The 12579-nt window shown below is 36.1% G+C and overlaps 1 protein-coding gene across 1 annotated transcript in view; it reads right to left on the bottom strand.

Annotated features, from left to right (window-relative positions):
* Positions 1 to 1835: 1835 nt before the first annotated feature.
* The window catches only part of NAALADL2 (N-acetylated alpha-linked acidic dipeptidase like 2), a 406653-nt gene continuing 395909 nt past the window's right edge, over positions 1836 to 12579 (bottom strand). The window contains exon 14 of the mRNA XM_033006356.1: positions 1836 to 2716. Coding sequence (XP_032862247.1) covers positions 2518 to 2716 — 199 coding nt within the window. The 3' untranslated portion in view covers positions 1836 to 2517. The remainder of the gene's footprint in view (positions 2717 to 12579) is intronic.

Genomic DNA, 12579 nt, shown 5'->3' with positions numbered 1-12579 from the left:
CAACAAGAATATATGGTTGTCTCCAGATCAGACAGGCATTTATAGTAGCAGCGCTTTTTGTGGCGGAGGACTTTGAAGTCTGCTATCTTAAAAGTGGTTGCAGAAGGACATTAGTGAGAAAACATGATAAATGCTTTGGTGAGGAATTACATGGTTGAGAAATCATACGTGAGGGATGATCTCTTAACAGATTTCACTGGTTTTGCACAAGTACACTTTGGTTACATTAGAGATGGTTTTGGTGGAATATACATACTAAGACTGGGGAAGGAGTTATTACATTCACTTGGCAGAGCTAAAAGAAGTGTTAATCTCTATTTTTGGTCTCTTAATGGCACCTGATCCTGTATCATTTAAGACTGTAGATGTTGGCTCCACAGCAAGTCAGCACTCTAAAGAAAATATGTTACTGAACAAACTGTTAGAAGAGTTGCTCCTATTAGTAAATACAATTCAAGTGTAGTGTGCACAGTACATCCCCAAATACTATCATAAAATAAACATACAGCTCAAATGTAGCTATTCCAACTGTTTAAGTATTACAATAATAAAAAATACAGAAACAGGGGAATGAACAAACATTATGGTATCAGAAAAATGTTAGTCTTCAGAAGTCAAATTCTCTCTGTAATCAACAGAATTGGTACCAGCATTAGCAAAAGAATAACCATTTCAAAATAAATAAGCAAAAGAATTCCTGCTTATCAGATGTGAAGGAAAGATAGGAGCTAATCATGTCTAAGTTCATGCAGTCACACTGACTGATGTTGAACATATTCCCACTTCAGTTGTAGCTGTACAACTGCATAGCCCCACCTCTAGTCAGACAAGGGATGCTTTTGCCCATGTTATGATAATAACTTTGAAAGAAATGTAGCAACAGCATAGCTGTGTGTACCTAGTCCCGGGTCATTGCTAATAGAGGCCCATTTGCCAAGGACTTTTGGAAACAGAAATCCAGATCTGTAAACAACTATAATTTCTTGCTACATGAACACACACTTTAAAAAATCTTTCACCAAATTGTGCACGTTGACATTTTCCAGAAGGCAATTTTTTTACATTAATACAGATAGTTTTTCCATTTTTATTGCAACCTGAAATGTTTTCATGGCAAACTGGGTAACAATACATCTAACATTTCCATCAAATAAATTATATTTCATTTCTAAGTATCTATATAAAATTAATTTTTTAAGCTCTAACCCCAGAATCATCTAAGATTGTACAACTCTAAGCCCAATAGGGCTTAACAATTTCAGCTGTTTATATTACTAAGACCTGCAACTCTCAAGCATGTATATTATCCCTTTAGAGGCTAGGACACTGAACCTCCTGATCCTTTCATTCACAGATTTCTTCAGTCCAGCAAGGCAATGGTGTGATTACTGCCTTTGTACAGGGCTTCCACCAATTCAAAACAGATTTGAGTTTTAGCCCTGCAATATGCTTCATCAGCTTCTGCCTTCAGAGGTGAATTCCTAGTTCTACAGTAGGGAATTAATTTATGTTTTCCCTTTGCTTTTTTGACAACAATCCAGGTCCTATATGCCAGGCACTACCAATGGAATGATCTGGCCTGGAATAATGGATGGTGCGGCCATGTGGTGAAATCCCAAAAATGTTCCAAGGACTCTGAGGTCTTGTTTTCATTTACTGCTCTCTGGAAATTTAGGGACACTTCGAAGTGAGATGCTTAGATAATGTATAAGCTTATAAGGCCTGCACTCTTATAAGATTATGAAGTTCTTTTATTTAACATAAAGATTCAAAGTATTTTTGTACAAGTGTAACTACTGATTCAAACTTCTCAAATAATTTGAAATCATCACAAAAATTTTTTCTCCAAGAATTACTAGAGAAAACAACTCTTTTGCATACAGAAATGGGATAATCAAAGTTTTCCTGTAATCTCAGAATTGAGGTATTTATTGTTCCAGAGGAGTATTGATGTTGGATTGCACAGGTAAGGGTGTTTTGTGCATTTCCTGATTAACTCCGGTGCTGGATACCCAAGGAAATGCCACATCCTTCAACTACATACTCTGAAAAGAGTAAGAAAGAAGGTTTGCTGAGGAAGTTAAGAAACACAAGAGTATAATTAAGTCACATTTTTCTGGCAGAGTAGGTGTGGAAAGCTCACCTGGGTATACTTCTGGGGTGTCTCAGAACCAGGTCTTCAGCATATTGCAGGACATGTTTGGTACTTTGCAAGATTGAGTTCTTAGTCATAAAAATATATTTTACATATAAAAATACAGCAGATGTCCTTCAGAAGTCCTATCTTAAGTGTTATTCCCTCTCATTACTTTTTATACATTCAGAAACAGACATTTGAGATATACTGTGAACAGTGCAAAAGACTGTTTTATATTTATAAAAACACGCATTGCAGTACCTTTAAGCGCCAACTGAAAGAAAAGTTGAGAAAGGTTTCATCCTCAGAGAAATTCTGGTCCAAGTTGAACTTGTGTGTAGCAAGTTGTAAACAAACGTCTTAGAATGCAGAGAATCCTCTCATTTCTTTCCAGCTAAGGTAGTCTCAAACACATCTAGTCCTGCTTTGAAGTAAACCTGAGCTGAATTGATGCTGTTCAGCACCTCTGACAAGGCTGCTTGAATGGTCTCATTTGACTGATGCAGTTTGCAATGCTCCAATGCCTCTAGCAGTACTGAAAACTGTCTTGTCCTTTCATCTAGTCTGTAAAGAATATTTCTAAAAGAGAACAATGGAGAATGGTAAACTTTTTATTCAAAACAATTCATCATAAATCATCAAGATCCTCTGCAAGTATCAGCCACACTTCACAGACGATTCATACATATTATGCACCTGACCCATGGAAAACTGAATGTAAGGCAAACAGCATGTAAAGCTGACCCATGGCAAACTAAAAGACAACTGCATATTTATTATGGCTTTGTTATCTGCATCTGTTCATTGGTCTAGGTATACATACATTGAAACATTCACTAAATCCATCAAAGAAATCTCACATTTCTCTTTGGCCATTCAAGATTTTATTCAAAATCACGAGTCTAGATCAATCACACCCTTATGAAGTAGTTAATGTCTCAGCTGGATTCCATTTATTTGAGTCTAAAAAAAAACTTAATTGCTGTGGACCCTAGGCATGGAATTTTTTTTTTTTCTCATATCTTCTCCTGTTATTTATTTCACACTTCAGAGGTGAAATTCTAGCTGCACTGAAGTCAGTGGTAAAACTCTCATTGACTTCAGCAGAACCTTTATTTCATCAATAATCCTTTGTAGCATCAGAACAAGAGCAACCTATATTTAAAGTCACATACCTGAGGAAGGAAATAAATGGAACCTAAAACCTTATGAAACAAAAACTGTATTTTCCTATAGTATCTGCAAGACTTTTTTGTGGCTCATATAAAATGCACATGCAAAAGTAACATCTGATCCCTTGGAAATGTTATCTGTATGAGGTGTTGAAGGCTCAGCATTCATACCTATCAGTGATTTCAATGAGACTCTGAAGCTGGCTATAAATGTTATCTAAAAACAGGTGTAATCATTATCCTAATTAGAAGAGCATGTAAATATCACAAACCTCCACCCAGGAGCTCCTTTGATTGTAAACAGAAGTGAGTGAAATTTGAAACAGAAAAGCTATACGTGATTTTGTGGAGGACCTTATCCTTAAATACAAGGCAGGTGTTTGGGGCAGGGGAGAAGTTGTTTCACAGAATGAAACCAGCAAGAAAACAGGACAACTTAGACACTCCATTAGTAACTGCATGACAGAGCAGACCCAATGGTGACTCCAAATTAGTAATAAAACTACCAAGTACCTACAAGACAGATGACCACAAAACTGTGTCTTATTATCTGAATCATCTAATTGCTAGTTGACAATGGGGAATGGTAACAAAGTAGCCCAATAAATGACACCACTGAACATCTAAAACCTTCTGTCATGTCTTCCAGCTTGAAAAAATGCTTTGAATGAGGGGCAATGTTTTTTTCAAAGATATAAAATAACTCTTATCTTCATAAAACAATTTTTCAGTCTTTATGCTTTTACCTTCCTATATTGGTTACACATCCAAAACCAGAAATGTGCAATAGGAATTCTAAGCTTTTTATCCTGACAGCAATACATCTAGCCATTTAAAGTGTTCTGCAATGCAGTACATAGTAGTTTTAAACAGAGGAGGGAAACTGTTTGAATCCAACACTGCAGTAGAAGGATAGCTTACACAGTCTAAATAGTAGATCACCACTGACCTAGATCATTTAGACTGAAACAGGTTAGGAACACTTGCAGGAACAGCTCAGCAGGGACAGAAACCTCCATCAAGAGGACAGTAACAAGCGGATGTTGCAATAACTTCTTCAGCTTGCATGGCGGCAGCCAGAGGACAACTGCATGCTGCTTCAGTTCTGAGCGGATGCTACTACTGTTCCTTGAGACTACCATGCAGCTTACGCTCAAAGGTGACTAAAGTTATATTATGGACTGTCCCTAAGGCCCTAAAGGGTCTCTGTGATACAGTTAATGAAAACTGTATGCTGAGAACCAGATAAATTCCCGGTTGGTTGTTTTTTGACGACAGGCTGTGCTATGGGAAATGATGTAGTTTTCAAAGCAGGGATTGATTTTGCTCCCTCTGAAATCAATTCAGGGACTCCTGCTGAGATCAGTGCAAGCAGAACCAGGCTTCTGAAGAACTCTCCTCTGTAGTTCCCATAGTTCACAGGGAGACAGAAGCCTGTTCACAACCCCTCAAAGCCCTTGGAACAGCAGGGGCAATGCTAGAGATAATCACATTATTTTCTACTCTCAGGAGGCATGTGACAGTCCTTCCTGTCTGGGTGCTTGTGGCTGGGTGAGTTTGACTGAGCTAGGCTTCTTCTCCAAATGCCTATAACGTTGGTGTCTTGATCTATATTAGGATCCCTCTACTCCTTCACTGGGAGTAATGTCAACTAATAAAAATGTTGTAAGACAATAAAAATCAGCAGAGCAATAACTAACAGAGTGCTAGAAACTAGACTCTAAAGAGAGGACAACCTGAAGACTGGAACATTTGAGGACTGCTAAGAAAATGTTTGTGGTGAATAGGAACAGATATCTTATCCCATCTTCAAATGTTCTCTAAAGAAGGCACACAGGCTAAAAAGGTGGTTTACCATGACACACAAGGATGTTAATACAGTTTAACTCCACTGCTGTGATTTTGGAATCACAGGTGATTCCACAATAAATCCCCAGGCAGGTGATCCACTCTAAAAGACAAGTATTCCTAGCCCAACCCACCTGACTGTGGTACAAAGCAGTGTCTACTGAGAAACACTTATTTGTTTGATGAATGAGAGACAAGCAGTCTGCTGTCATAATTTAAAAGAATATCTTAACTTTTGCAATATTAATATGACTTCAGCATAGATGATTGCATAGTAAGATAGAACCTGGTTTTTATTTTCATGTATGTAAATATTAATAAGTAAGGTTATAAGGTACCTGGGTTGGTTTTTTTTTTCAGATTTTCTGCTAGGAATTCTCACCAGGATCTTATATTTTCTAATTACTTATCTTTGCTTGGCAAGCCATGCAACTCCTTTGTTGCATAAAATGATTTCTCTCTTTATGCATGTTCATGAGAGTCAATTTACACAATTTTATTTCTTACCTCTGTCCAAGCTTCATCAAATGAAAAAAATGGTTAGTCTGGTTCATTACTTCCAAGACTTTACAAATCAGAAAAGTGTTTTCATTAAAGGTTACACATGGACTGAAAAATAAAACACAGCCATTTCATTGGCACAAGATATCACTATGTGACCATAACATGCATAATGATACCAAGAGACTTTAATTTATACTGTGAAATTCAATTACTTAAACACTCCCTAATACAAAATGGTTTTGTAGCCTACGCCTCTAAAACAACAATTCCAGCCTCTGGCCTAATTGCTTAAGTATCTACCTTCATCTTTAACTATTTTGATCTTATAAATATAATTCACACAGTCAGCCTGACCCACACAAAACAAAAAGAGACTCCTAAACAGAAAGTGTAATACATTATTGATGACACTAATGAAATTACTACACACATCGTTCATCTTAATGAGCTTGTTTCAATGACACATCACAGTGACCTGAGAAGTGTAACACCAAAGTAGGAAACCCAGTTAATAACTTCAGGTGGTACCACTGAAAGAGGTAAAATAGCTCCAAAAAAAAAAGAATCAGCCTTAGAAAACTAAAGCAAAGAAATTATAAAAATGAATTCTAAAGAACCTCTTCTATCACTTTTATGAGCCCTTTGCAGGTGTAGGAACACCAGCATTATTGATTGAAATAATGTCATTAGAGTTAAATGCTGCTTTACATTATCACAAATAAGGATGTAATGTTACCCCCACCAGAACGAAATGAATTTGACAAATTATTGAATGGAAGATCACACTAAAATATATATTGACTTTAACACAGCTTCAAACTATTTTTGAACTTGTATTAGAACAACTGGACAGCATGAGATAAAACTAGTTTACTACATTATTCTTGTCACGAAAAAGGAATTTTTAGCTTACCAGAAAAGTTTGTGTGTAGGTAACGTATAACACAAGCTGAATTATTCACGTAATTACAAGTAGCCTCCTACCTAAGAGCTTACATTTGAGATTTTGAAAAGTAATTATTAAATTATTAGGACATGATGGCAAGTATACAGTCCCACATGAAATGAGTGCAGGCTTTCTCTGTGGAATCACATTAGAATTGCTTACAGATAAATGCTATGGGCAGCCTCTGTCTGTTCCAGTTATAACAATGTGCCGTGACTAGAGATGCTTCAGCATTCTCACAAATTCAATTTTACAAATTGCTGAACTATTTTTTCTTGTACTCTCCAATAAAAAAAGCACACCAGAACAGGGATTCTCCACATTTCCCTTTCTCCTGATAATGTTCAATTTTGAATGGATTTTTCTTACATCTAGGAGTTTGTTTCATTCATGTTTGTAAAACATAAAATATTATTAACTTGGTAAATAAATAAATGCATTCTAATAATAATATTTACATGTTGGGACTTCCAGTTCCATAGGGTGTTTATTTACTGTAGAACATAAAAATATTACAAATTTTTCTTTCCTGGAAATTGCATGACCTGAATTATACTAGTTTGTACCTCAAAAAATTTTATGGTGAAGGTACAGAAAGCTTCCCTTCTTCCTCTGGGTTCCTTATCTTCTTGATCTCCAACAGTGCTTCTCCTTTCATCTTTTTTTATTTTTTGAACTTTTTCGACACCCACATACATTTATTTTATCTTCCCTATTTTATTTCACACTTCTATTGTGGCAGAAGGTTTGTAATTATAAAATTATAGCTACTAGCTATGTAAGGATAACTTTTGTCAGGACAAAATTTATGCACCAGTGAACTGTCATTACATTCTATTATAGCTGATCCTGAGGAAAAATGTTTTTCTACACTGCTCATTTCTTGCTGGATCAAAGGGTGAAAGTCACTGGCTCTGGGGCAGTGTGACTGAACAACATGCATGTGACCTGGGAAGAAGGGGCTATGGCATCCAACCTCTTCGGGCAACTCAGCTGTAAATGTCCCTCTATTCCTTCACTGTCCTAAGTGTTCCCACAAACTCAGCATGTCCTATTTAAGAGTCCTTTACTTTTAATATGTTGTTCCTAACTTTTGTTTACTTCACATCCTATGCTTTTTTAAGAGCCATCAACTGCCTTCACTCAACGCTCTCATTTATGGGACTGGAAATTGTTCGACCAGTATATATTACAGAAAGTGATATATTTAAATCATGTACACTCAAAGGTGAGTGTTTGCCAGAAAGATATGTATTTGCATGGTATCTGCAGATGATAAGCTACATCTAGATATCAAACCTAAATAAAGTCTAACCAACTGAATGGCATTTCAAAGGCATCATTATGTGACAGTGGTAAACCAGATAAATTCTGTCCCTGCCAGACAGAAATTTATCTTGCATAAAAGACAGGAGTTAGGACACCTCTAATTGAGTCAATTACGGCAAATAGAGGTTATGGTAAGTCTGCATTTAACAAAATCCTGTTGGGACATGGGACTACAAGGAGGTAATTATTCCAGATTTTAATTCATTTCTGAGAGGCCAATTTAGAACAGGGCTTGTTAAAAAAATAAATCCTGATTTTGGCAGCTCTGTGAAGTGTCTTGAGGCTTGGTTTGGCTTGATTGCCTGCCAAATAAACAAATGAAAAAAGAGATGCCAAACTGGAATGATAGCTGGTTACAAGATACATTATCTTTTATTTCCCTACAGTTATCTTTGATTACAGTACTTTTTAAAATGTAATGAATGCATTGTCATAAAACACAATAATCTTACTGGATTATCCCTGAAGCCTAATCCTAACTCTAGCATAAATTTCAGTTTGGTGCACCTTGCCACCCTTAGATCTTTCTCAAGGCCTTGGGTGCACTAATACATTTTACTGGCCCTGAGCAGCCTTACCTGCCACGCCAGGCCCCCCCATCTGGGCACTGTACGCCTGGCTGGGGGGGGCCACTGCCCAGCTGGCCACAGCACCATGCTTGGATCCCCGTCCCTTCAGGCGCAGCTAGCCTTCATCACCCTCAACAATCTTCACCTAAACAGGGGACCCTATCAGACTCGACTCTATAAACACCCACCCTAACCTTACTCACAGACCTTCTCATCTTTAAACCTATCCTGGTGATCATTATGGATTCACTTACTAGATTCCAATTTGCATGTGGGAGCATTCAGAATCCTAAAGAGAAAGTGAATAATCTATTAAAGAAATCAAGCCACCCAAAACTCAACGTGCACAGAAAACATTCACTTTCAGTTCTGTTCTGAAACATATAAGAAAATTATTCTTTTGATAGTTGAATAATTACTGTCAAAAGAAAAGAATGACAGAAAATAAAACTAACTGAATGTAAATCTTAATTTTCTGATAATAGGACAGTGCTCTGTGATGGCTTGGAAAAGATTTCAAACAGGATACTGTATCTATGACAACCTGTAGCTAAACTTTTTCACTTTCAATTAATAAACAATAATTACTTCATTTCTTCCTGTAATTTTTAATTTTTTTGTGGTTTATGATAGCAAAACAGCTTCTAGTATAATATAAAATAATCATGAACAAATGGGAGCTGGAAGTTTGATGCAAGTTGTTATCATGAGGAGACTGATGTTCAGGAACAGCCTCAAATAAGAATAACGGAGATAAGAAGTCTGTCCTAGTTTAAAGACTCAGTTTGCGTAAAATCTGGCTTCAATAAAATACCTGTTCGAACGGGCTGAACATCAACAGTATCTTGCACTCACAGTTTTTACCCTGTTGAAGAATTGATGAGTTTAGAAAATTTATTTCTTTCTTACTTTGGAGTAAATAAGATCATTAAGAAGAATCAGTTCTACAGCTTCAACAGTGCAGAATGACTTCACAGAACAGAATTGGAAAGAAAAATAAAAATTAGGAGGCATTTGTTCTTCAGAAGTTGCAACTGATTATTTATCACTGCTAAAGAGCAGTCCTCGAAGTAATTAGGCATAGTTTTCTCTAGGGTTTTATAGAAATTAATTAAGTTACTTTATCTAGAAATTCCTGAAGAAGCCACAAAACACACTATCAGACTCTGACATACAGATTTCAAACCCTATATGCAGCTGATGAGAGACTGATATATACTCCACAGAAATGTAAAAATTCCTTGAAAATCCTTCAGTATTTTTTCTGTGATTTCTTAGAACAAGGACTTGCATCTATAATTAAGTGATGATGCATTAAACAAAATTAATATGACTGTATTTTAAAATGTTATTTCCTGGCAGCAACTGCTATAGAATATACTTTGTTAAATTTCAAATAATGTAGCTGTTGGTAACAAATGTAAGCATGTTGTTCTTTGACTGATTTATGCTACACTTGCTTTTCAAATGAAAGAAAAATATGCTTATGCTGAATAATTTGGAGGAAACTATTTTTCTTTTAAGGATGTCTCAGTCTGAAATACTCAAATTCAAAGCAGATGTGCTACTATTTTAAAGGACTTGAGGGAAGTAAATTAATAAAATTATTTCCAAATGGCTCACAGCTGATGTTCTGAAGGCTTCATAGGGATTTTTATTTAGAAATCATGTAAAGCATCTGATTGCTAAGGAGGAATACTATCTCTAAACAAAGCAGCAAGCAGTGTCCAGTGTTTAATGCAGTAAACTGGCTTGACCTTGATCTCCAGTTCTGATCCTGACAAGGCTTATCATCTTAAGTAACTCCGTATCATGAGACATGAGACCATTATCATCATAGCCAAAATGAGAAAGGTCATTATCATAAGAGTTAACTATGGATATAAAATTAATTATGTCATAATATGTTCTTTAAAGAAATGCCTGAAGTTATCATTTTATTACCTTCAGTGGTGTGCATACACACAAAATTAACACTTTTCAAAATCCTAGTTAAGGTAATTTTCCTGTTAATGATCTCACCACCAAATTTCTAAGCCCTATTGCCTGGGTAATAGATTAGTGGGGGAAGTATTACATATTAACTATTTTTCCAATGAATTCCACTTATTTTTGTACTATATTCGAGAAACTTTCCTGGCTAATATTTCAAACATACATGAGTGGTTCTTATCTGTCATGACCAAAAATGTGGAACCAAAGATTTCTTGGATCTAAAAAATGTTATCAATCCTACTGTTCGTAAGAAAAATTAAATGCTGTATAAAATATTAAGTCTCTGCCATATTTAATGCATTCAAAATCAAATACTTTGTGTAACTTTCTGAGATCACAGGCTATTTTTCTCTGTAACTAAATATTCTTGGACTATTTAATGCCATAAGCACAGACCTGAGCAAGATCTGCCAGCAAGGGAAACTGAATGGAAGCTATACCCCAGTCGGAAGGCTTGCTAGGTGTTGGCATGATAGCTCTGCACTGAGCTCCCTGAACAGCCTTCTGTGAAAGGGTTTCTACTGTTAGCAGAACAACTGCTGTGAAATGGGCTAAACCATCTAATAAGGCCACATATTCAAATAAATGTCATTATAAAAAAAAAAAACAACACAAAAAACAAAACCAAAAAAACAAAACAAAACAAAAAAACCTCTAGGTTCTTTGCAAGGTCAAGACCATGGACATTTGCGAAAAGCATGAGGAATTGTATGTCCTGGATAAAGTCTTGTCTTCAGGACCACCAATGCTGTGTTAAATTACACAATAATATTTACTGTATCAAAAAAATAATGGGTCTGAAGCATACTACAGACAGAATTCTGCAAGTGTACAAATCAATCTATTAAAAGGATGGAAGGAAATTAATGAGAAATACATACAGGAAAAATAAATTAAGGTACGTACATCCAGGTTTACCATTCATATTAGGGAAGTGAGAAAGCTGGTTTCCAGACATGACATAATCCCTAATTACATTGGTTTTCTGCTTTTGCAGGTGTAATGAAAAGATTTTCATGTTCCCTGTTTAAATAAGCTTTAAAGTCAACCATAATTACATCTCTGCAGATGGCTAATTCAGTAGTATTTATGCAGCAAATGCTCTTTAAATAGTAAAAATTTACAAGACAACAAATACAGTCATTACTTCACGGTCATTACATGTGCTGGTGATTCCAAAGGAAAAACCATTTGAATTGCCACTCGGATGGATCAGGTGTTTTGAGCATGAGTTACACTCACTTTATTGCATCTTCTCATTGTTAAGAAAGGGCATGATTCACCATGATTATCAGTCATGAGAAAAATAATAACCATATCAGGAATTTGTAAGAGCTTTATCAAACTAGTAATTGCTACTGACGTATGCTAGGCTAAATGTGCTGCTCCACACATAGATAAATGTTAAAGAGTCAGTACCCCAGCAGATGAAATTCTATCTATCTGGCCTAGCAAATGAGTAACCACAGAGCCGTTCATTCACCCCCAGAGTGTCTGGGAGAACTAGGTCAGAACCCTTCCCAAAGTTGCCCAGTGCACAGAGAATACTCCTGTTGTTAGAATATTATTCCTACAGGTCCATCATGAATGAAACAGTACCTACACTTTCCTAACTATGCCTGTTCTGGGGAGCTGCACTGCTGGAAAAAGGTATCCTGGAGAAAACTTCTTGCACTATTCAGAGTTACAGCTTAATTCTAATAATACATTATGTTGATCCACTGAATGAGTAGATTCATGACTGTATCTTCTTCCCAGTCCCTGAAATCCCATTTTGAATATCTACACTATTTGAGTGAATAGGAAGTTACCTTAATTATGTCTGGCTTCTGGTAGCTGCTCAAGAGAGAAGAAAGTTCCTTTTTTCCTCCCGCCTGCGCTATACGCCCACATAACAGTTGGGTAAAATTTTTAAAAGGAATACAGCAAATAAAATACTTTCAGTCCACCTTATACCAAGGTTTTTACTCCAGATTCTGCTAGCGACTTGGATGCATGAATTTGACTTAAATTATGAGTTTATACTGAAATTAGTGTGTAAAATATATTATTGCATTTTGTTAAAGATAGTGATAGCTA

Source organism: Tyto alba, unplaced genomic scaffold, assembly GCF_018691265.1.
Source record: "Tyto alba isolate M040663 unplaced genomic scaffold, T.alba_DEE_v4.0 Super-Scaffold_10, whole genome shotgun sequence".
Classification (NCBI taxonomy): domain Eukaryota; kingdom Metazoa; phylum Chordata; class Aves; order Strigiformes; family Tytonidae; genus Tyto; species Tyto alba.
This window is presented reverse-complemented; position numbering and strand designations above follow the sequence as displayed.